This window comes from Anabas testudineus, chromosome 5 (assembly GCF_900324465.2).
Source record: "Anabas testudineus chromosome 5, fAnaTes1.2, whole genome shotgun sequence".
NCBI classification, from domain to species: domain Eukaryota; kingdom Metazoa; phylum Chordata; class Actinopteri; order Anabantiformes; family Anabantidae; genus Anabas; species Anabas testudineus.
The window spans coordinates 19877988-19905065 of record NC_046614.1 but is presented as its reverse complement, the minus strand read 5'-3'; the positions used below and the strand labels follow the sequence as shown (position 1 = coordinate 19905065).

The following is a 27078-nucleotide window of genomic DNA, read 5'->3' as shown; positions in this document are numbered from 1 at the left end:
GTCATCTCTGCCACATTGACCTTTGAGGGCCTTTCGAGGATTGTGATGTGATGGCGTGGGCAATGAATGATGGCGAAGGTAATGCTCTGATTCATCTGTTGCTGTAAACACAGAATGACTAGCACAGCACAAGACGCAACTAAGGGCTCAAATAAGACACGAATGTCATCCAATTCACTTTTTAAGGGGAAGACAACTGGAGGGCCCATTCTGTGGCCCCACTCTCTTGTCCTGTCCTCCAGGTTGGTTGGCCTGTCAAGGTGAAATGGCAGGATTGCAAATTCTGCTTGACAGCAGAAGTTCCCCTTAGGGAGAGTAAATGGCGTCAACCTGTCGTAGTCGCACACTGTTGCTGACAAGGTGATGATGAACACCTTTCATTAAAAGGCAGAAGCTGAGCTGTTCCTCTGAGAGAACATGTTCCAGCCTTAATGTCAAAGGGAAAGGACCACGGTTGGAAGAGGAAGCCTTGGGGCCCAACCTCTTTAGGATTTCGTATGCCAAGACCTCCTGTATATCACCACGATGCACACTTAAAAAGTCATAGGACCCACAGTCAGAGGAAAAGGACGAGGTGTATTCCAGCTAGGATTGAGATAATCCCATAAAAAAATCAGTTTGAATCTTGCCACAAGCTGTCAACATTACAGATGCTGCAGTAAACATATAATATGCTGATTCACTTAGCCTAAATCTCCACTTGGCAGTGATAATGGCTCCAGGTGGCAGTGACAGGCAACTATTTCAACAATTTAAAGTTCAGTACCCAGATATTATGACTTAAGAAATCATTAAGCTACACACAGGCCAGTGTGTGATGGCTTTAAAGAGACAGGAGAGGCAAAAGCTGAAAAGGAAGACTGCTGAGTCTACAGTATTTCTGTGCTTGCTGCTCATTAGGAAGCATTTTTCATCTCAAATTTTGATTTGTCACTTCTGTGGGTAACCAACACCAGAATTTAATTTGAATAAACATGATTAATCAATGTAATCTCTGTTATACTGGGTGGGGTGGTGGCTTGCAGCCTAATAGAACAAATGTCTTTTTAAATGAAAATCGTACCTACTGTAGCTTCAAAATGTAGAACCACCATTATCACTTTTTTTTTTTTAAATAAATACTGCACACGGCTGCTGAAATATTGACTGCTTTTGCAATCACACTGTCACACCGCTGAGAATTTCTGACAGATGTTCAGTATCTGTTAGAGTTAAGGAGTCACACTGTGTGGCATAAAACCAAATCCCCTGCCTGAAGTTTGCACAATGGCTCATCACATGCATAAAATGATGAATCACCTGCTGTTATGTTCCATCATGAGTCCAAAATACACAGTAAAAAAATAATAATTGTGATAATAGTAATAATACTGATACCTCTGCTGGGAGAAATACAATCGTAAATACAATTATACAATTATAGTATCATTTATTTACAATTATAACATGTTTAAACTACTACATTTCCATTGATTAGAAGATGTGAGGCATCGGCCCCATTAGGGTCCAATAGAGTGTAAATTATGACATTAAGAGTAATAAAATAGCTTGGATCTCTCTAAACACCAGTGTCTGAAATATTCTGTGAAGTATTCTGCCTTCCAAAGTTTGGCTTTAAATGAGATGCAGCTCCCACACCTGCAATTTATCTATATAATATAGATAGAGATAGATAGATATGGATAGGCATATATACAACATCATTACTGGTTTAATGAGCAACATCAGACGCTGACATTACATGTTACTGCCATTTCCATGACAACCAAGATTGCAGAGATCTTGTCACAGGAACTCTTGCAGGCTTCACTTTACTGTATATCATTAAAGTTTGGCCCTTCAGAATCTCAAAATTTGTTCAGTTTGCTTATAAAAGCGGAGCATGATGCTGCTTCACATTATCCTGTTTTAACATTAGAGAGTAGCATCTACCTTACTGTTGCAGTGACCACACAGGGTTCAATTACATTGATTTTTTTTGCCTCTTCCTTTGTTATCCTGCTGGGTATTTTCAAGCCTAGAAAATGGACTGTGCACATTGAGGGCAAGTAGAACAAACAACTGGTGTACTTGATATTTTATATTTATATAATTTAAGAAGATGGCAAAACAGAATGAAAATACTTTAAAAAGCCATATTAACATAGTAGTATTGTTACATTAAAAAATGTATGATCAAATCAAATCAAGACATAAAATAAGATAAGATTTCGCAATTTCTGATGATGATTGTCCTCAGCTGATTTGGGGTTGTCATTATTGAAACCAAAAACACAGAAAAACTGAAACAATGACATTTTATAAAGTATGCTGTAAGACGTTTATGCATCATTCTTTCCATACAGTTTATTCCAACTGGCAGTACCAGGGCCATAGATCATGTTTACATGCAAATGGTAAATACAGTTGTAATGTGCTTGAGTGATGAGTAATGCGGGACACATGATCATGTAAATAAGGATTCTGCAACCTCCAGCATTAAAAAACTTAACCAGTAGAACTAATGTGCTGGTTACATGCTGCAGCTGTGTTCTCTAATCTTGTGCAATTTAATTACTATATATATTAAAATAATGAACAGCTAAACTGCACATTTTTTTATTAGTACATTTACATTACATTAGTGTAATGTTTGGAAATGTTTGCTGATACAGACGTTCACGTCCTTCTTGGGACTTCTAATGCAACTCTAAGGTTAAAAAAATAATTTGTTCAGTATATTTGGTTTAACTACTAAAGTTAATAACATTCCTATCAGCATCAGCTCTACTGTTTATCGCTCATTAACAAATGTTAGTATGCTAACACACCTAATAAAGATGGTGAACATACCTGTTTAATATCAACATGTTAGCTTTATCATTGTCAGCATGTTAGCACGCAAAAGACAGAATTTATTTTAAAGCACCACTGTGCTGAATACAACTTCAATTAGCAGCCTGTATGGCTGTAGAGTCATTGAGAGTGAGACAAATGATATGTTTTATATAGTATTTTTAGAGCAATAGTGTCAGCTGGTGAGCTGTGGCTATTGGGAAACTGTGCTAAGCTGTCATCATGGTCTAGTGACTGGAGAGCAGCATGTATTGTTAATCTGTATGTAGTATGATTAGGTCCCCAAAAAGCATCTGGCTTGTTAAATCATGGCAGTCATTCAAATGAAGAATATAAAGATATCACAGTTAGATATAATTTTTCATTAGAAAAAAGTAGTTTGAGGATAAGGATTTTGTAGTAGAGTCCCTAGTCTGACTGTGTTTGCATCTATTTAAAAAATAACAAATGTTTGCGATCACCCTCACTTTGTGCTGAAAGGCCATTTCAAGTTTTTACAGAACACATTACACCTGTTCATGAATTTATGCATTTCTCATCTGCCACACTTCGTTGGATAAGAAGCACTTTTCATATTCACAAGCGTTATTGTTTTGCATGTGGATTCGGGGCTGGAGTTGATGTGCTTGTATAGTTAAACGTTTACACTCATCATTTCAAATTGGATGATGGTTCAGTAAGTGGCGCTAACTTTTTAAAATTAAATTGATTTTCAGAGACTTGTTTAGTTATTACCTCAGAAACCGACAAAATAGCACCATCTTCCAAATGGATTTCTGAACATATCTTTGTTAGGCATAATGGGTTATGGATGTGGGGAAAAACAAGCAATCATGAATTGGTTCCTAAGGTTATGTGTGTTAATTAGCACCTAATTAACGGTCAGTGGAAATGTCTAGACACTGCCATGGGATGAGGCTGTGAGCATCATCAAAAGAATGCCCATTAACTAAAACTGTTTTAAGTAAAATGTTAAATTATTGGAAACTATGCTGCATAGTTTAAAACAAAACAATGCCCGAAACGAACAAATCCACAATACGTTAGAAAACAAAAGTATATATATAAATAAATGGAGAATTAACGACAGTCTATTTAGCTTTGCACAACAGGAACATAGAGTAAGTCCTAATCAGGAACACTGCCATGTTGTGTTATTGAACAAGTGATTTCAGTACAGGAAATGACTTGTTGTATTTGCTAGTGGTAGAAAAAAAAATCTCATTAGTAGTCAACCTTCGCACTCTACAAAATTGTCAGTGGCATCCTTCTATCCTGCCCCTGAAGGCTTGTTACAGTGTTCAGGGCAACTCGTGAAGGCATGGCAGTGTAAACTGATGTTTGTGACATGAATACAGAGACAGAGACAGTATTATTTTCTGGAAGCGACATCTTTCTCCTCTAACAATGTCCTTTTCTTTTTCATTCAGATAATCTCATTTGAGATTGCATTGTTGTGCTGTCTTCCAAAGTGTCACATAGCAATTACACACTTGTGAAGACCTGCAGAAGGCTGAGGAGTTCAGACAAGTGCACATTATTCTCACTTGTAGTTTGATTTTTTGTCTCTTCACTCAAACAATGCAGTGGTTAACTTAGACTGGCATCCTACAATCTCGTTTGTTAGGATAGTCTCTACCAACAATTTTACTCCATCTGAATTTCTATATATAAAGTATGTTAAAATTTATTTTGTACAAACTGCAACCACACTTTTCTTAGACCTATCTTCAACAGTGTGACACGAAATAACCTGTAGATTGCTGTTATTACATAATGGTCAGGTAAACACCTACCATTCTCTGATTCAATCGCCTGTCCCTATACACAACCAATAATGTCATAGCTTTACATCATAGGCCTGTGCATTGCTGCGTTTTTTTTTTTTTTTTTACACTGCAGCTGTCGTCATATGCAGGATTTTTCTTCTGCAACTCCCAACTCCTTCAACTCAATTTTACTAAGCTTAAATTGAACTCAATTCTGGGGGAGTTCCTGTCACATTTCACCAGAAATTTGCAGTCCCTATTGACAGGCCCTGTCAAAGCCTCCCGGCAGTTGCACTTCCATAACTCCATCAGTTTTGACTTAGACACTGTTGCCAGTTGCTATTTTTCTGCATGCGTGTTTAGCTATAGCTGATAAACAGAAAGCTATCCTACCTACACATTGATCATGAATGCACGTCCTTGCCCACCTGCAGCTTTGCAAGAAAAGACCTTGTGCTGCCAACATCTGCTGCAGATCTCAAAGGCACTGTGGGCTGTAAACCACTAGCTTGGACTTCTGAGTGTGTTTGTCTTTGATCCACACAGGAGTTTGAAGGATAATGAAACCTGTGTTCTTGAAAAAAAAAAGAAATGAAATCTACAGTCATATTCTGAATGAAAAACTGTTGAGGAAAGATTGCTGAAGGTACTGAAAGTAAATCTATATGTAGGTTAAGGAACAGATGTTCACACTCATGAGCTGGCAGTATAATTTAATCAATTATGCACAAGAACGATTCCCCACATGCATGATAAAGGAAAGTCCGTCTGCAGAACAGCCTATAGTTGCAGCACCTGCTGTTGTAAGACAATGCTCCACCCTAAAAACAAACATTTCCATTATAGCAAATACATCTTAAAAATAGTTGACTGAAAATGACAGCGTTGTAGAGGGTGAAGTGTTTGTCAACAGATGTTCTGATGATGGTGCCACTTCAATCAATGGGATGGTGACGATGAATTCTAGCGTGAGCACGTGTAAAAGATAAACACTGCACAGACCAAACATACAGACCAACGTTACAGATTTGATAATTACTCTCTCTTCAGTTTCTCTTTCAGTTCTTTTATCCTGTAATCTTGTGGCACATATGCAGGCACAAAAGCTAAAAACAAACAAAATCTGTGTCCTGAGCACAATCAAATATATATTATTAATCTCCAGCACAATGATAACACATTAAAACTATTAAAACCCCATTCTTGGCATCTCAAAGTGTTACAAATAATGGTAATTGTCATTTTACTACTTAATTATTTTGGCTGCTTGGGATCAGGAAAAAAAAAACACGTTGACAGGTACCGACAGCCAAAACCACATTTACTAGCTTTAAAAGTTGTTTTGTTTACTTTAACGTTCAGTAGATATAGCTGCAAGTAATAATTATTTTCATTAACTATTAAATAAAATCCCTCTACTTAAAAAGGTAGGTCCTGTTTTTTCCAACTTATATTCAGACACTACCATATAAGTTAAAGAGAGCAATTCATTCTCACATTGGAGAAGCTGTAAAATAAGATTGTCTAATTATTATGTTGTGTCTAGAGCGTTCAGCTAAATTGCTGACAACTGGCTAATAACCAGTTAGGTTGGTCTTTCAGTAAAGGGAACAAAACCTAAACTACTTTATTCAAGCTATTATTTTCATTTAACTATATTAAATCATTTTTAATTTATATATTTGATGGTATCAATTGTTTCTGCTAGTGCCCCGTGGACGAACCTTTTGATTCATGTTACTGACAGTTAATTCCTTTTCAGTGGGGCGCATCAAAGATGCAGACTTTGATTTGAAAAGAAGCCAGGTGAAGTTAGCAACTTCTAAATAGGCATTGTTATATCAGTTAGCATCAAATTAATCAGCCATGGTTACATTAAAATGTAAAAAAAAGAAACAAGTCAGCTTCACTGTGGCCTCAATTAACCAGCCTTCACATTCTATACACAATTTCTCCTTGTCCTGGAAAACCTGTGATTTTTCCTGGAAAAGACAAATAATAAAATGCCCTGAAAATCATTATGTTTTCCTAGAAAATAATTTGACATTCTAGTCTTTTCCTTTGGCTCACAGCAAACTCTGCTGGCAGCTGAAACTGGGCTGTGCTGCAGAGGTGGCAGAAGAAAGTAGGCTACTTATCTAAAAAAGTACTCCACTACAAGTAGAAGTACAACTTGAAAATCTGCACTCAGGTTGAGGTACATGCTCTAACATTTAGTACACCTAGGAACTGACTTCTCTGATCCTAAATTAGACTGAGTGACTGAGAAAAACACTGTTGAACTTATTTCTGTGAGTTTAATTTGACAAATCATCTGCCATTTACTTTCCTCTACTCAGATATGTACCCTTTAATTATTAAAAATACCTGGTGGATTAAATCATAATAATAAATCACACTTTATTAGTTGATTCATGGTTTGCATTTGGAATCTCGATTTTGCAAAAATAACTAGTAGCTAAACATAAGTGTTATGGAAATAAAAGCCCAATATTTCCCTCTGAACTGCGGTGGAGTAAAGGTAATTTAAAAGTAACACACAAAGGAAATACTCAAGTACAAGTACGTCAAATGTTTACTTAAGCAGCTATAGTAGATGTTTGAGTAAATGTACTTAGTTACTTCCCACTTCTGATGTTCAGGGAACAGGTGGAAGAATAAAATGGATCAGCATGTATGGGTTCATTGGGGCAAAATTGAAGCTCCGAACTCCCCACAGAGTTTGGGGCTTTTGAATGCACCGCGGATCACGTCAGGTGATGGAGCCGACCTGCGCTACCTGAAGGAACAAGTAACACGACGGTCCAAACCACGTTTGATGTGTAGCCAGACAACTAACAAATGTAAAACAGATTTAAACTCAAATGCAAACATTTGAACTGTTTGTAAACTTTACTTTGAGGCGCAGTTTGTAATTTAACGCAACGCTGCGTTACCTGCGTGATTGACTGAAACTGGAAAAACAAAGGTAAGTGACGTGCGTGCTAATGTTGATATGTGTTTGGCTTCCTTGGTTTTTTTACGCAAATGTGTCAGGTTTGTGCTTTAAACAGTCTGTGTGCTGTGATTTGCTATTGAGAGTTGTTTTCTCTGTTACTCAGTTAATTGTTTTGTCAAGAAATGGTTAAAAAATGTTCTCTATAATTTACCACATGCCAAGTTGGCAAACATTTTATTTAGTCTGACTAACCAGCACAAGGTGCAGACACTTCTCACAGTCTGTCCATTTTATATTTTCTCTCAGATAAAGTGGAACAGAAAAGTTCCTTACACTGGCAGAGATACAGATTATAACAAGGTTTTTCCAAAAGGAGGTTCTCTACTTCTGGATTGACTCCCTGGGTCTTATGCATTTTGTATCCGCTGCAAGAGATTAAAAGTGAATGCGGTTTCTTGAAGGTGATGCAGGTGATGACTCTGGTCTGAGAAACACTTCACTGTGTCGTGCATTTTTCTCTTTATGCAATATCGTTTGATAAGAGACGCGATAGGATTCAGATCCTGTAAGCAGATTTGAGGCCGGATTGAAACTCAAACCTCAACCACAGCTTTCTCTTTGGGCGCTTGACGTTTTGCGATTGTACATTATGTTGTTCCCATTATCTTGACATGTCTAGTAAACATGAACCATACTTCCAAACCACTTTTTGCTGATATGCCCTAGTTTTTCTATATGTTGCAACTTGAAGAGATTCTGTTGGAAATAAGTCCCTTAAGAGGCACAGGTTTGATAAGACATAAATTCTTTAATCCTGACAGACATGCACGTCTAGCTCAACAGATACAGTAAATCAATCAGTGTCTGAGGAGTCGCAGGCTTCTGTATCGACTGTGACGTTTCCCCTCCGCCACCAGCCCCTTTACACCTAGACACTTTCTAGGACACGCTCCACAGTAACACACTAGTGTTATAGTCTGTTTTCACATTCCAGCTGTGCACATTCTCAGCCATTATAGTTTGTATACTGAAAAACAAGGGTTAGAAAAAGCGCATTTCACCCACAACATGAAGTATGCCAAGCATCATTACCAAACAAGGCTTAGCGTCAACAGTAGGCTGGAGATGGTTCACCTCATGCCATCTTTTCACTGGACCATTAACCAGGCTCGCGGAGCCAGTGAGCGAGCGAGCGAGCGAGTGAGAGAGAGACAGCAGCCTTCAGTGCCAGAGGCTTCGTGAGACCAGGGTGTTTGGATGTTTTTCACCTGTAGATTCAAGATTCAAGCCTGGCCTCTGAATCATATTCACCACCAGCAGGCCCCAAGGTGTGCAAGTGATGATAAGTAGGAATTGAAACCTTTTATATGGAAGAAAACTGGTGGCAGTTATGAATACCAAGTAGAGTTGGGGCCTTTTTTTTTTCCTCAAAAGGAGAGCCTAAACAAGAGTATAGAAGTCTCAATGAATAAAGGATAAGATTCAGTAAAGAGTGGGAACTGAGGAATGTGGGGGTGTTTATTTCATCGTTACAGCGAGAAGACGGTCATTGAATCAGTCAGGCAGTGAACAGGAAGTCAACAATTTTTAATATGCTCTTCTGGCTCCCCGATGGTTTCCCCTCATAGCATCTTCATCCTTTTTAAGCAGTGTGAGATTTCTCCCTTTGTTCTTCCAGGGCAGTAGAATCAGGGCTTGTTCTCACATTTCAGTCCATTTATCGCCTGCGAGATGCAGCTCAGTGATCTTAGCCCTCCATTAGCCTGCACAGAAAAGCATCCAGTGCAAGTAAACAAAAAAATTTAGGGATGGCCCATTTCTTCTGCCCCTCTGTTCTCAGCCTTGTCTTCCAAATGACTTATGGTATCTTCAGAACAACACCATCACATTCACACTTTTGAAAACGCCCCAGCTCTGGCCTTTTGTTAATAAGCCTTGTTTGCATGTCCTAAAATTTCTGTAGCTGGCACAGAAACGCAGCGGCTCTCTGGTGTGGTTGTCATAAGGTTGATATTTCAAGAGATAAATTGCACCCTTGTTTCCTCAGGGTTCTTAGCAAAGGGAAATCAAACGGCCACAGTCAGCTATTGCATAATATCATGTCTTAGCAAGATTTACCACATTTCTCAGGCTTCTAAATAAATCAAACTGCCAACTGCATTTTGCTGTTTCTGTAATTAATGTGCACCAGACTTCTGTCTAACAGATATATCAGACGTCTGGGGAAGGAGATTACATTTCAATACATTCATTTTCTGGTAAAATGCTTTCACTGGTCTGGCTGTAATGTGGAAAATCCATACATGCCATTGGGGTTCCTGCCAAATGTTTTGGTTATTTTCCATTTTCTAACATCATGTGGCCTAAACACTTGATTTCCTATTGTGTAAATAATTAACTGGTGAATCAATTAAATCAAAATCATTTATTAAAATAAACTGTAACTGTAACTATGAAATCCAGTGTGCAGAAAGTACTGCTAAACCAGTAAATCCACTGCAGAATAATTAACTGTCTTCTGTATTAAATTTCACTACTGAAAATATCTCAAAATGATAATTAAGAGTCTGACATTAGTGCATTCTGAGAAGTCTGCTGTAGAAATTCGATGAACATCATACTGATATACTGATTATTATTGCAGTAGAAATGCTGATTTCCCTCGGGAGTGTAAAGATGATCATACTCAGGAATAGATGGATAAAGATTACTGTGGAAATTGATTCTGATTAGTTGTATCCTGGCTCTTCAGCAGCATTTATGCTTGGCCAAGTTGGACCAGGCATGTAAAAAGGTTGTATGGGATAAATTATGTGGGCTCATTGAACCAGCCTTGTAATTAGAGCTAAAGTACATATGTTGTCAGCTAATATGATAATTGTATTGAAAGCTTTAGCTGTTATTTTCTGTAATTTGTTTCACTTTATTACTGTGTGCACTTCAAACAGATCTGCTTTAAGAGGTAGTTTCCTCTTGGCCAACTATTTACCCTGACAACTGTGATCAGTATTATTGTGGAGTATTTAAAAATGCAGGGAAACACCGCTCAGCTCATGCACGGCTTGGCGGAGGTGCTGCAGCCTAAAAAAACCCCCACAAAAGTTGAAGAGAGCAGAAACCCCTCATTCAGTCTGAACAAATCAGAATGAGTGGAAGCTTCTATCTATTGTGAAGTCTGACACAAACTGGTATCAAGATTGTTCTTTGTCTCAAACACATAGTGTGACAGCTGGCAATAAAGACTCGGTTCATCAAGACTTGCTCTGTACCGACACATCGAGGCGTACGAAGGTCTGTGATTTACTGAAGTTCAAAATTATGCGCATTCTTTAGTAGCAACTGTGCAGCGGAAGAAATGTTTTCTTTGATAAATTACTGTCACATAATAATATTAACCTGTGTGAACATTTTGTAATATTTGCATAATAATGTTCATTGTACTTGTGATATATCATCTTAGACTGTTGCTGAATTATTAGAGATTTGAAAAAATGCCTGAAACTAATAATGAAGCAAAAACCTTAATATCGGTTTCTGCCTCGTTAGGATTTGCTGCTTTTGGCCATTTTGCTCAATTTTCTTATATTTTATACACAAGACAAATAATTGAAAGATTGAGAAAATGAAAGTAGTTAACCATGAAAATGTATGCTCTTTGAAGCTCTAAATAATTTAGTAATTTTCACTCGATGTAAATATAGCTGTTGGTTATAGATTAGTACAGGAATGTTGCACATTATGAGTGAACTTTTTGACTGTAAAGTTACTTGTAAAACTAACATTAAACAGTGACAGAATCTTCTAGACTGGGTGGAGGTGCTGAAAAGCACAAAGTGACGGTAGCAGTAGCAGACGCTGTGGATTTTGCACCTTCACCTTAATAAATATGCAAAGTGGGGCATCTTTTGTGTGCAAAATAAAGGGAGGATAGAAAGGCACATATATAAACTGAGCACACGCAAAGTGGTATAAAGCCTGAAAGCAAAATGTGGTGCCTGTGATTGCATCTGCATTTAGTATGTTTTAGTTTGGTGCAGTCTGCTGGCTTGTTACGTTAAGTTTCCATGCACTCAGGATGCACTGAATGAGGTCTTATACGTAGTTACTGGTTTCCCACGGGTTGGCTTGGGCCCTTTCTGTGTGGAGTTTACATATTCTTTACCCCATCTTCGTGGGTTTACCCAAGGTACTCCAGCATTTTTCAGACGACTTTTATCCAAAGCGTATTACAAGTGAGGTGAAAGGCAAAATATCTGAGCAAAGGAGAAAAACATTAAAGTGCTGAAGGAAGAACTGTTTCTGTTTCATGAGGTGCAAGTGCAAGATTTATTTTATGTCAGCCCTGTGAAAAACTGGTGACCTGTCCATACCTTGCCTCTCACCCAGTGACAGCTGGGACTGGATCCAGCACCTTTAGGAGGACGAACAGTTAGGATGATGGTTGCATGGACGGTATCCCAAGAACTGTATGGAGCAATTGATTATAGACATGCAACTTGTCTCCACTGCAGACACTGAGCATGTTTACGGGAATCATAAGCACACACATCCTTTGAATGTTGAGGTTGTTTGTGATGCCAACGGCGTCACAACCCACGTGGCCAAATACCCTGGATCAGTACATGATTAATTTATTTGGAGGGCCAGCATTGTTTTTTCCAACTTAAGAGGTAGCAAGTATAGACATGGGTTGCTTTTAGGCGAGCCATTAGGTCATTATAAGATTTCTAGAATCGTTACTTGCTTTAAGGAGAGGAAAATATATGTATGGTCATTCTTCAAACTCTCCATGGTAAACACTGTAAACCCTCATGTACATATATACAACAACATCCACTATGTTTGCTTTTGTTGCCAACCTTAAATTCTTTTCTTAGGTCACCTACTATTTAGGATCTTAGTAGATTAGGCTCCAGTGTATTTCAGTTTTCTGGTGTTGATGCTCAAACATGGAGGTGTTACACCTGACCACTTACAATTGCAAACACAGAGCAATATCACAAGATTGATGCATCCTTTTAAGGCTCATCTCAATCATTTTTTCTTTCACTAGAAACATAGTGACAGCATCTTCTGAGCTCTTCAGTCCTTGTGTGCAGCTTAGTCCTGTTCTCTCCATTCATTTTCCTCAGAGCAGCCTTCCTCTACCTTCCTATTGATCTGCTGTGCAGCATCAACATGCTGGAGTGTCAATTAGAGGGCCCCTCCTGCCCATCTGTGAGAGGAGAGCTACAGCATCTCTAAAAGCTTCCCTGACTGTCTTTGCTATCCAGCAGCTGGTCAGGTATCAAAGATGAAGAGGGGAATAATTATCTGAAAATAAATATACACTCATTTCACATGTATCCTGTTTGTATTTATAAAGGTTCATCCTGCTGTGCTGATTGGACTGTAAAATTCTCTGGCTGGAGCTGTGAAATTTCAAAAAAAAAAAAAATGGGGGAGTTTCTTGGTGTTGGAGCTGGTCTGCATATTCAGCACATTCATCAGCTTCTTTGAGAAGACATCTTAGTGGTTTTGAAGTGAAGTGCGTTCTTAAAGACAGGCGGATTGATGAGAGTGAAAGGGATGCATATTTCTCAGTGGAAAAGAGTTTGCCTGTAACGTCATTATTCTTAGCAACTCGAGTCTACAAGGAGTTTGTTTTGCTTCCTCAAATACATCTTCCTCAACAACTTAAATTATGTTCTGTTAAATTACAACCTGACTTGACCTCCACCAAATATCGACAGAATGTTACAACGTCCTAAATATCAAAACCCGTCTGTACACTTGTAAACTAGTCTTGGTGACAGATGAACAATGTAAAACAACACCCACACTGAGTCTTCCTTAGCACATTAAAAATACGAAATTTTTGGATAATGTTTCAGCGGTGAACCCTCATTAGGCTGAATATTGTATAACAAACTTATCAAAACAGATGCTTTTAATGTGCAATGTGCAAACACAGGAAGTCTTTAAATTGTTTTTAGCCTCATCAGAATTAAGGCGTTCCTGTAGATTCACAGCTGCTTTTGTAGCTTGCAAGGCTGTGTAACAGCATACACTTATGTGCCCGAAGGTTATTACATGGCCTTTTGAAAGGAATGCATAGTCTACTCTGAAATAAGCTTTTACAGCTGATGAAAGGTTGTTCTCCTGATATGAATCTCCAGTAATTCCTGCAGCTGTCTTTGACATTTTGTAGCTAGTAAGCATTTTTGTTGTTTTTTTCTCAAGTCTCTGTTGTACGTGTTTATTGAACTATGATATTACAGGCTGATTTGTAAATATACACACAATGTCTTTCATTTCTCATTCAGTGCCCTTTTAACTCGTTTCATTGGTGAGCACTTTGCTTTTGAATCACTGCAATGTACAAACAAAAAACTTGGGTGTTTTTACAGTGTGTCAGACTAGAAAATTGTTATGAGCTACAATCCTGTATCCGTGTTACACGGCATATTAAAGCTGGGTTCTGGAAATAAAATATACACAGAAAGCATCGATAATGTGTAACCTAATTTCACTGAGCTAATGCTGCACTTTCACTATGGTCACTGCATCCCTACATGTCCTGTTGAGCAGTTCAAGCCCCAGTGCATGAAAAAAATATAGGGTACGTTTCAACATAGTGATGGTTCTTTCTAAAATTACATGTATGCATGCTCATGACATTGCTAACCCACCCAGACTAGAGTTTCAGATTACAGAATGCATTATATGAATCTGGTCAAAGAGGAAACACTAAGATTTGAATCTAAACCAAGACAAAACAAGCTGATTGTCATGATAATAATTGATGTAATTGTGTGTGGTGTAAAATGTGTTGTATAAAAGATACTACTTCAGATTGATTGGCTGTTTTTCAGTCAGTAGATGTATGAGCTGTGTTCCCACCAGCTCTTATATTGTACAAACATAAAGTTTGATGACATCTGTCTTGAAATCTGCTGTGTTGCAGATCAGTTTATTTGTACTTGTCAGTGTTAACAGTTGTATTTTGTTTTCTTGTGCCTATCTGTACCACAATATGTTGGCAGCAGCAGCTCTCGCTGCCTTTGTCACAGTGTTTGCTCTGATTTTAGATACACTGCTGCATGGTTTGTATTCAGTTATGGAGGATAAGGTGAGTTGGCTGGCTTTGTAGTTGTCATCTGCTCTGCAGCAGTTAAAGTGGACCTGCAGTGAATCAACTCTGAAAAATTACTTCTCACTCAGTAGGAGATAGTTGGGTGTATTCAAAGGACCTTGTCACTTCCAATATGCTCTCAATGAATCTCAGCCGTTGCTGATCCAAGGCTTCAACCCACTCCGCTGGAAAACCAATGTCTCCAGCCTTGTTCTGTGACTGTGTGCAGGGAGATTGTTCTTTCAGAGTGTATTACAGCTTTGGGAATGAACAGGGTTTAGATGTGTACATACAAGATATCTTGTAGTGGCATATTTTGTGTGCCTTTCTGGCATGCATGAATTGTGTATCTGTGTGAGGCGATAAAAAAACAAGTATGGAGTGAATGATAACGTCAGTGTGTAGACGTGCATCACAGTATGTAGCTAAGACTCTTAAAATCCAGCTTTAAATGTGCATTATGCACCTGATGAGCTTGTTTACAACACTTGAATCTGTACAGATTCTGCATCTAATAACCCTCACAGCAGTGAAACAATCAACAGAGCCACATCAAAACAGATTTAGTTTGCCAACACAGAGCTGTATATAAGGATTTAAGCTTCAAGTTATCAATGTGTTGAAGCACTGTTGCTATGCGTGATCAGTATGTATAAAATATTTATATCCCTTCGTAGGCAAAATTCAAGCACCAGCGATCCAGATGATATTTCAGTCATTTGTGCTCTGTTAATGGCTGTGCAGAGTCAAGAATCAGCTTAATGCAGTCATTTCTTAAGGTAGATATTTTCTTCCTGCCAACTTTGGATATAAAAGCAGTTCTCCGTCTGTAATAGCATAATTACAAATTCAAACTCTTTTCTTAGACCCTACCCACATTGGTATGTTGCACCTTTAGACTCTACAGGGCATAGACTTAGAAATGCTTAAGAGACTCTGAGACCCACTTATGAATTTCATTATAATGCATGTAATTGATTTTGCGCATAGTAAGCAGAAATACCTGTGTATTGCTGGAGTGGCCCAGTTGGCACAATGAGATATCAGCTTTATCAGTAGCTTATTCAGTCCTTTTGAACTTCCACTTAAATTGTTAATCTTTCTAATGATCTGACATGCTGAAGTATACTTCTCAAAAAATTAAAGGGAACACATAATCATTCCAATGTAAGTCCAAGTCCATCACACTTCTGGGATATCAATGTGTCCATTTAGGAACATTGATTGTGAATCAGTTTCACTTGTTGTTGTGCAAATGGAACAGACAATGGGTAAAAATTAGAGGCAATTAGCAAGACAACCCCTATAAAGGATGGCACATCAATGTGCACTGTGGCAAGTAGGTTTGCTGTATCTCCCAGCGCAGTGCCAAGAGCACTGGGGAGATACCAGGAGACAGGCCTGTACACCAGGAGATGTGGACGGGGGTGTAAGAGGACAACAAACCAGCAGCAGGACCGCTATCTGCTCCTTTTTGCAAGGAGGAACAGGAGGAGCACTGCCAGAGTCCTGCAAAATGACCTCCTCTAGCAGGATACTAATGTGCATGTTTCTGCTCAAACAGACTCCATGAGGGTGCTATGAGGGCCCGATGTTCACAAGTGGCCTGTGCTCTCAGCCTAACACCATGTAGGCCTATTGGCAGAGAACACCAGGATTGGCAGATTTGCCATTTTCCCTCTTACGGTTGAGAGCAGGTTCACACTGAGCACATGTGCAGAGTCCGGAAATGCCGTGGAGAACGTTCTGCTGCCTGCAACGTGCTCCAGCATGACCGGTCAGTGATGTTCTGATGATCTCAGGATGAGATCCTCAGACCCATTGTAAGACCGTATGCTTGCACCACTGACTGTCCAGAAATTGACTGATGCCCTGATCCATGTCTGGGAGGAAATCCCTCAGGATCTGTCGTCTCACCATGGGCATGCCAAGACTTTTTAGAGAGTGCATACAGGCCAGTGGAGGTCACACACACACTGAGCATCCTTTTAAATTGTCTTGGGGAATTTCCACAGATGTTGGAGTATGATTCTTAATCCAGACCTCCATGGGAGAATAATTTTTATTTCCATTGATCATTCTTATTTTGTTCTGAAGGTTAAGATAATGATTTTCAACTAGAAGAATTCATTCATCGAGGTCTAGGATGTGTTGTTTAAGTGTTCCCTTTATGTTTTTGAGCAGTGTATAATATGTACAGTAATATGGCAGCAGAGGTGATACATATTTTTGTAGGAAGTAGTCATTTTGTTGCAGAACAGCAGCCTGACAGCACCGTCTTGTTTCACTGGAACCGTCAGTACAGTTTCAATTTGTCAGTTTGAAGCGACGTTAACAGCAAAAATTGTAAGTGTAATAGTCGAAGAATGTCACAATATTTTTATTGAGGCTGAATGTGTCCACAGACAACGTTGATGGGTGAAAATGAAGCACGTGGGATTTGACTTTCAGCCCTGTCAACCTTGAGACCACGGAAACCTTTTGAATTCAAAGGGTAGGCGTGGGAAGACTGTATAAGAGATAGAAATTAGTTTGGAAGCAGAACTGTCTCTTCATTCCACATAATGCTGCAGTTAAAAGGTTAAGCAAAAAAGAGGTATAAGCTCAAACCAATACAAATCCCTTTGCCATTTTCTGTTTTCTCTGTGCACTGTCTCACTACTCTTCTCTTTTTCATCTTTCAGGAATTCACTCTGAAGCCTGTGGACCTAAGGAGGCCTGAGGGCTCTGACATATACCAAATCCCTGCCCAGGGGAACAGGGGAGATTAAAAACTTCTGATTGAGGTGGAGAGGAAAGAGACACAGAGAGAACGAACAAGGGAGGGAGAGAAATAAAGAAACGAAGGGGGGCAAAAAAAAAAAAAAGCTTACCGTTCACCTTTGTTCTTCCTAATGCCCCAAGTGAAGGATCTCCATAGGCAAGTCTGTGAATAACAGCAGACACAGGAGCAGCTGCCCACCACTGTGGTCAGATGATGGACTAAGGGAGTGAAAGAGGAGACGAGAACAGGATTACATCCTGTGAAAGAGCCAAGCTCATATTCTACATTAATTGAATGCCTGGGAGAGAGGGATGACATGAAAGGAAGCCTTTCCTGTGCCAACTGCTTCAAGAGGTATTGCAATTAACCCTCTGGCCATCATCAAATAATACCTGGCTGCTGTTGTTTTCTTCTTGCTGGGTTTGACTGTGCAGCGTGGATGTGTGCTCAGGTCATGGTCATGTTTCATCCTCCGGCTTGCAGACCGGATCGGACCGGCTGTCAACGAAATGGCCTGATTTTGCCGCTGCTGCTGCTGCTGCTTCTTCTCTACAGCTCCCTCAAGACTGCTCAGGCTGCCAAACCCAAAGGGCCAGGACACACTCATTTGAACTCCATCCGCATTGACGGGGATATCTCCTTAGGTGGGCTCTTCCCAGTACATGCTAGAGGCCACGATGGCAAGCCATGTGGGGAGCTGAAGAAGGAGAAGGGAATACACAGACTGGAGGCCATGCTCTTTGCCCTTGACCGCATCAATAATGACAATAATTTGCTGCCTAACATCACACTAGGGGCGCGTATCCTGGACACCTGTTCCAGGGACACTCATGCCTTGGAGCAGTCGCTCACCTTTGTGCAGGCTCTGATTGAGAAGGATGGGACAGATGTCAAGTGTCTGGGTGGGGGAGCACCCATTATCACTAAACCGGAGCGCGTGGTGGGAGTCATTGGAGCTTCCTCCAGCTCTGTTTCCATCATGGTGGCCAACATACTACGCCTCTTTAAGGTAAGACATCAGCACGTTTATTTAATTTGTTTTACATCGTCTACTTCTCGGAGGGTATGAAATGCACAAAACAAAGAACAGAGGCCATGTTTGCTGTTAAAAACTGTAGGAACTCAAAACTGTGATTTGTGTTTCGATCTCATGTTTTTTGCCTCATTGATCTTTATTCACTTATCTTTAATCTCCTATGCATTTGCTTGAATTATTAATAACACCAGTTGAAAAACAACATTAGCGTCTGAACAGTGTGAGAGAACAGTATGTGTTAGATATCTGCTGCCACACTATGGACACTTTCATAAGTTTAGAGAAGAGTTCCCTTGGTATCTCATCACTCTGACTATTGCCTTAGAGGAGCTGGTTGCTAAGCAGTATGAGCTATTGCCTGTCACAGTACAGAAGTGATTAATAGAATACTATTTGATTTAATTTTTACCCCCATAGCACCTCTCCCTATCAGTTTGTTGTTTACATCTGCTTAGACTATGGAAAAAATATGTCCTGTTCATGGACATTTGGACATTTGATGAATTATTTAACAGATATTTTATTTTCCACCCAGCCAGCCATGGCAAGCCTAATAGCTCTTTCTGCTTTACAGAAGGTGGGATTGCTGTTTATTGCTTGGCTCGCTGCAAAATGATACACTTTTGTTTGACTTTAGAAGAATTATTTTTTAGAAAGTACTGTCATGTGTTTGAATTTGTTTATAGGCAATTACACATTTTACCACAAATATTACCAAAATCACCTTCACATTATAATTCAGCTCTAATTAGAATGAGGGATTCTTTCTCAGACTTGAAAATGTATTTCAGATTCTCTTTGTGTTTTAAAAGCTGATTATAATCCTGACGTCAAAGTTTTTCTTCACCATGCTCCTGCATGAAAATTCTAAATCTTAACGTTATTCATTCCTGTGTTAAAAACTGATTCAGTCTCTTGTCTTGGCCTTAACCATCCAGGTCTTTACTTTCATGAAATTGCAATTACAGTTTCCAAGTAATTGCTATAATAATTTTGATGTGGCTTCTGCTAAACATAAATGATTAGAATCTTAGGAATGCAGATTTTCTATCGTAGACAGTATTTTTATTGCTTTGTTTTACACAGAGAAACGCAGGCCAACAGGCGACAAAGTCTTCAAAACGTGATCGTGGCAAAAGTTCATTAATTTAACAGAATAGTAGCTACAACTACATTAATAATCAGTTTATCATTTAAGTATTATTTCAAGCAGCAAATTCAAACAAATAATTACAGCTTGTTTATTAGGATAACTTTAGGTTTTGGAATATTTTGACCAAAATAAGAAATTTGAAGACGTTACCGTACTCTGAGACGTTGTGATGTGCATTTTAAGTCTTTCTAAAATTTTATAGACCAAAAGATTAATTGAGTAATCAATAAAATAATTAGATGATTAATGTATAATGAGAATAATTGTTAGGTGCAGCCATTAGTGATGAAAAATGAAGGCAGAATATTGCTGTGTGCGTCCTGTTCTGAGGGACACACTGATGCCACGCTGTTCTCCTCTGATGGTCTCATCTCCGGTGCCAGATACTAAAGTACTTCCTCTACTGCTCAGCGTGAGCACTGCTAGGCTTCTGTGCCAATACCATACAGGAAAGGTGTTCTGCAGTGCAGTAGGATACTATTACAGTTCAATGTAATTACATTACAAACACACAAGTTATAATTCTACTCGAGGTGTAGGATTCCCCTCAACAAGTGACACAAAGTATCATCCAAAATGATCTTATCTTACATTGGTGACTGGATTTGGTAAACAGCTTTGGGTACAACCCCAGATTTTAGTGAGGTGTAGATGAGGCTTAGTTTTTAAGGCTTTTTGTGTATTAGTTAATCTAATACTCCACAGCAACAGCCTGCAGCCTATGTATGATTTGATAAGCTCCCTGATTCCTGAGTGTTATAAACCACTTGGGATGCAGGCTGCTTGTCGAGGCCCCCAGCGTTAATCGGAGCAAACGCGGTGTGACGGAACACACACGCTTAAGTTTTGTGCAGCTTTTAAATGCTCAAATATACGTATGCGTTCTTATTCTTTTCTTCAGGTTATATATGCATTGGTTGTGTGCATGCACGGCTCTGGGCATGAACTTTTTTCCTCTGTCTCCCACACATAAAGTATGTACTGTGTATATATACACACACACACACACACACACACACACACACACACACACACACACACACACACACAGGTAAGAGTCAGTGTGGGCCTTAGTAATGAGCATCTCCAGCAGTGTGTTCTTGATCCCACTCTCACATGGAAGCTTGGATTCTTCGTCATTAGCACAGTGCTCATTCCCTCTTCATTGATGCATGTAAGCGGTGTCCTTCCATATTTAATTTGGAGGTCTCTTGGAGGTCTCTGATCTCCTTTCTCTTTATTTCTTTTATATATATATATATATATATATATATATATATATATATATATATATATATATATATATATATATATATATACATATACATATACATATACATATACATATATATATATATATATATATATATATATATATATATATATATATATATATATATATATATATATTATAGGCATTCCCCTCTTCTGCTTTTTAGCATTCAGACAGCTGGAGGTGAAGGAAACGGTTCAAGGCAGATGCAGGTTAAGTAGATCCACAACTGATGATTTCTTTCAGTTCATCTTTAGTTTGTGTTGCTGCATTTCTGAGTCGCACTATTGAAAATCAAACACTTTCTAAGGCGGACACCAATCAATCAATCAATCAACATTCCCTATAATTGAATAACGATTATTGCAACAATTAAGAGAGCTCCTGGTATGATGTAGAGTACTCCTGTGAGTTATCTAGATTACACAGTGAACCTGACAAATGGTGTGTGGTCATGCAGGTGGTGTGTTGGGTTATTCCTTTCCAGGGATCTGCATGTCAGCCAGATGGCAGATGGTTCTCTTGCTCTTGATGGACCTGCTTATGGCCCCAGAAGGTTTTAACTTTACAGTCATCTCATAACACGCCCAGCTCCAGCTAGACATAATTTGCTGCATGATTTAGCAAGCAGATAGACGTCTGCTAGCACTGTGGCTAGATGTTTCCTAATGTTTGCTTTAAATGGAGGCAATGCATGTACACAAGCAGCAGCTCAGCATACTGAAGAAGACATGTAGACATGTGCATTACTGTACACTTCCAATCTCACACACACACACACAGGCAAAATTGCATGGCTCAAACAAACATGCTGTGTACACATAAACTTCATACAGGCGTACACAAAGGCAATCAAACACATTTGCACACAAACCACGCCAAATCCTGCCGCAGCAGCCACCCTGATGTAGTTAGCAGGTTTACAGAAAAGTGTTTCCTCAGCGATCAGCTGCATACAGATGTGGTCGAGAGCAGCTTGATGAATATTTTACTCCAACCTTATGTAATGGTAACACAGGGACCAGGAACTGCAGTTGGAGAACATTTTAGTATAGTTCAGTGAGAAGTGGGAGCCCCAGTGACAAGCAGTTGGGGAAAAGTTAATTCATGATCACAGACAGGCGATGTTAGATGATTACATTATTCATTTGTTTGGCGGATGTCTTCATAAAGTTGACACCTAGAACGCAGTTCCTGTCAGGTCTGTCCATCTTTATTATGTGTTTATCTCCATGGGAGATCCTGACAGGGATTTCCTATTCAGCTCAACCATAGCAAATGTTTGGCTCTTGTTCAGTGAAAAGAAAAATGATTTTTTTTTATAAATATCATTTGTTTCATTCTGTGCTGCACATGAGTAGCACAATAGAGATGCAGTGACCCAGGAATAAGAAGCTCGGAACGTTCTATCCTTTAATGCTCACTGGAAAGCATTTTCCTGGCTCCTTGTTCTGACATTACAGTTTGCTGCTCACTGGACAAACCATCTCACATTCACTGAAGTGGCTAGTTTCAGTAGTACAGGGAGCACAGACAAGTAAAAAAAAAAAAAAAAAAGATCCATTTAGAAGAGGCAAAAATGATTTTATTTTTTTTTCATGGAAGAGCACACAGGCCTTCAACATCCCACTCATTCTGACATTTTCCCTCACCCTGGGTTCATGCTCTTGCTTCTAAGTTTCACATTGGAAACACAGTCGCTGACTTGGTGTTTGTGTGACTGCGCATCGTGTGGGGACCTTCACAGCTGACTGATAAATGTGTGATTTATCTTGGATGATAAAAAACACAAAACAAACAAACTATGAGTAATCAGATTATATTTTTGTGCAGAAGTGGCAGCGTTACGCAGTTTAACTGGTTGAAACTCGCAGTGCTTCAAACTATCATCAAAAAGTAAAGCAAATTATATAGAGCACTGGATAAACACCCTAGATTATGATTGCCCTCAGCTTCCTGAGTTTCTAATGAATTCTTGAGAGATTTTTGCACCTCATAACATTAATGAGTAAAACATGTAAACAAAGAATGTGAATGAGGTGATACAATTTCAAGGCACATTAACATGTGCTGTCTGGAGTGTGTGCAAACACACGCTACCTGTAAATATCATAAATCACATACTACAGTTCAAACACCTTTTCGTAAAATTTAAATTCACAGCCTGAAGTTCCTCATGTTTGCTTTTATTGCTGTATTTGCAACTACGCTCTGACTCATTTCTGAGTGTGTGAATGTCTAGGAGGAAAAAAAAAAAAACACTTTTAGTGAAACTGCAATTACATGACAGCTTGTAAGGTAAAAGCTATCAGTGTTTATCTCAAGTATATGCATATGGCAGAGCCCGGCCCCACAGCAAACCGTGTGAGGACAGCAGATATCATTAGGAGCTGACAGTTTCTTTCATGATTCCTTAAATGTGTGAGCTGATCCATTCTGCAGCTGTTTTGTGGTCAAAGCTCCACCGCATTCCTCTTTCCCAAAGGTGCACACCATCTGCTTTGTTGCAACCTCTTTTAATGAGTTAATGGTTATTCCTCCCCAGTTGATCCTCTGCTCCTGTAAACATTTCAGCTTCAGACCAGTTTGGTAAACTAAGTTAACGTTCGACAGATTAAATTAGACTTGCAGAGATTCGAGGTCTAGAAAAGAAAGAAAGAGCCAGTGTTTGATTTATCTTTGACACTGTAATTCACTTTTCACAATTTGTACTGAAGAACGAACTAACCCTTTTTGAAAGATTATTTTACTGAACATTGTGATTATAATAGCTTCTCTGTAATAACCATCTCATCCTTGTCAGCTTTTCAAACATTTGAGAAGGATTTTAATCTTTGAGCTGGGTTTGTACTGTGGAAGGAAGGAAGGAAGGAATAATCTGATCAGAACTTCTATAGAAAATGTCATCAAATATACTCATTTAAATGCATACGCTTGTGTTAATTTGGACTCAGACAGAATTAGATCAGAAGTAAAAAAAAAAAAAAGAAATTACAAAAAATAACAACAAAAAAAAAACCATCCACTCTAGAAGAAGTGTGTTTATCTCGCTTCAGAATTGTGTGCTATTCCTGTCCTTATTTTTCTGTATGAATAAAAGGGATTTTAAGTTTGACAGTCCTTGCAATCTAGCATGAGTGGTTTTATTTTATATGGCACTTATTCATTCTCTTTACACTGAGTTTCATCACTGTTTGATTGAAAATTAGTTACCCTCTTTATTGCATTTCATCATTGTGGTTGCCCACACTTGTAAAAACTCTGGAGCAACTTGATTAAGTAGCGTAGGACATAATATGGTTTCCTTTATGGCAGTCGATCCTGCCATATCCGCTTCATATTTCTTTACATTTTATATGGTGAGTTCCTAAAACAAGAAAAAATGGTTTCTGTCATGAAATTTCATGCTTCATCTACCTTGTTCTGATAGTCTTTACTCCCCTATAAAGCTTCCAGTGACTCAGTGGAATGACAACCCCATGTCACAATTGATTTAGCAGCTCATTTGGGGGAATGACAGCTAAATCTAGATAAACTAGTATCAGCCCATCGAGTCATCTCACTTCAACCAAACCCACTCATTCAGTGAGCCGGCAACGGCACAATTGTTCACACTGACTGTTTGACTATGAAGCTATGAAATGCTGTTTCCTTCCCAGGAGTAGTCCTACATGTGCTTTAATTTAGTGCAATAATTGCATTAGTGAACTGACATGCGATCATTGCATTGTATGTTGCAGGTACACATTACCATGACAAAGTTTTATCACGTTGTTTACTCATTTTTTAGGGTTTCAGTTTAAGCACATATAAAAGAAAATATGACGGTACATTTTTATCAGACCCAAAGCTGGTCTGTATCGTTAATGCTTCAGCAGCATCACAAATGGAAAGGTAGTAAAGAGCATTGTTACTTTGCAATTTTAAAATGAGAGCCATTTTGGGTGGAGTACTATGCTGTAAGTCATTGTGGGAGCTGCACATAATAATCCTGTTCAGTTCAGGGAGGTGACATTTTTCCATTTTCTGTATTTGCCTATGCCGTGTTTTTTCACACCCTCCTCTGTCCTCTCTGTCAAACAACTACTCCATTAACAAAATGCTGACTGTCTCGTTGCACTGTTATTGTTTCTTGCTTCTTTGATATTCAGGTTACAGTAACGGTATTGATCTGTCTCCGTTTTTTTAGCTGTCTCCGCTGAGTCACCTGTAGTTGTTTGACCACCAAATTAGCTCTAGCATGATCCATGTCATTTCATTCTGCTCATGCACGCTCTGCCTACACCTACAGTGCCGGGCTCTTTCTGTCTCAACATGTGAGAGGTACATTTGAGGTGCATTTTTTCTCTCCTGGTTTGGCTCAAATCCTAAATCAGACATCCTGAAAATGTTTCTCATAGAAGAGTTCACATTTGAATGACAATATGAATCTCAATGGTGATTTAAAACCACCTGTTACCACTGAATGTTGATTCATGTGAATGTTTTAGTTGTTTCTAATCTTTTTGTCTTTGAAGCAAGGTTTTTTGGACCTCTTAATTTGATCATTTGTAGAGTTCTGCAGCCTTGTGTGTATTCATGAGTAGAACTGTGTGCATGGTCAGAAATATGCATAGAGATAGTTTTGGCAGATTTTTAAAGCAGTGCAGTGTGCACATGTACTTGTGGATCTGTTTTATAAATCTTACTTGATGTTGAACTGGGTGAACATGTAGGAGTCTAATTCCACTCCCACAATTTGCCATACATCAGTGTAAAAATGCCCTTAAACATCTCTTAGCTTATGGATACTTGTGTCCACTTCACCACTCATTAGACTTCTAGATGAAATGCTGCTCTGGTGAGCAGCTGTCATTATGTGTGACCACTGTGCACAGCTGTCGTTATTTATAGTGCCCATACCACTAATTTATCACAAGTGTCTTTAAGCCATTATCCCAGTGGTATCTCATCATTAAGGGCCAGAAGGATGATCAGTAATGACTTCATAGAGCTCATACTGAAATGGACCAACACATTTAACAAGTCCGGATAAATATACTGTATGTCCTTATCATTTCACCCGCAGCTTGTGTGTTCACCAGGTCTGTTGAAGCGGCACACATTTTCATCTTCTTTTATATTAATGCCAGTTTAATGGACAGGGAATATGCATGTTTTTAGTGCGTGCAAGCATTAGTCATCCAACACCTTGGGGAAGTAAATCACAAGAAACAAATGAAACATTAGGAGAAAAGTCAGAAAAAAGTATGATTTTGCATCTCTTGGGAGTCTTTGAGGGGGTCACAGCCCCCATGTTGAGAACCATCGTTATAAGTTGTCAGGTTTCTTTCCCGAGTTGTGTTGTTCAGGTAAGTTTAGATTGTCAGTGAGAATAACAACCTGCCACCGACACCTTAATTTGTGTTTTGACTGCACTAAATAAAGCACACCATTTTGCACAGTTGATTGCTATAATTCCAAAGCACACTTGTTTGCTTTAAAGAATCATATCAAGTCATAATAAAGAGACTTCCACTAGCTTATGTCTGTAGTGTCATGGGAGACAACCTAAAGCTGCTCATATGCTTGGGAATATTGGTGGCTTAAGTCAACCTGTGGTTGTTTACAAAGTACTAGACACGTGATTTTGAAATAAGAAGTCCTAGACAAACTCAAACAGCCTATATTTAACTGATAGGACGGTAGTTACCTTTCCGTGAGAGAGGATACAAATTGTTTAGGCAGCACAGGAGACAAAACACCTTGTGATAAATGTAAGCATTAGGTGAATCTGAAAAGAGAAAATGCATACGTTTAATTTACATCCAAGAACTCCAGACAAAACATTTTCATATAGATGCTTGCCAAAGGTGTGAAATAGGTGTGATGCTAATAAAAGTTGTAATCATAATTTTCCTTTTTAGTTTCTTTTCAGTTAATGTCTCTTTGCTGGTTTGACGTAATGGATGAACTGATGAAATAAAGTCCAAATGCTGCCTCTGCATTTAGGAAAATAGCACCCTATATTTATTACTTGATTTTCCACTTGCGCTGCTGGATGAGTAAGTGTTTATTCATAGTGAGTCATTTGTCTGAAAAATAAGTTCTGACAACAACCAAGGCCACAAGACAGACATTTTATACATTACATTTATGAGAATACATGACAAATATGTCTCTGAAAGTGGAAATATTGAAAATGATTTAAATTAAT

The 27078-nt window shown here is 38.8% G+C and overlaps 1 protein-coding gene across 2 annotated transcripts in view; it reads left to right on the top strand.

The window, feature by feature from the left end:
• The first annotated feature begins 17850 nt into the window (after positions 1 to 17850).
• Positions 17851 to 27078, top strand: part of LOC113154172 (metabotropic glutamate receptor 4-like) — a 109239-nt gene continuing 100011 nt past the window's right edge. For both annotated transcript variants that reach the window (XM_026348216.1, XM_026348215.1), the window contains exon 1: positions 17851 to 18429. In XM_026348216.1, the coding sequence (XP_026204001.1) occupies positions 17860 to 18429 (570 nt within the window). In that variant the 5' untranslated portion in view covers positions 17851 to 17859. The remainder of the gene's footprint in view (positions 18430 to 27078) is intronic.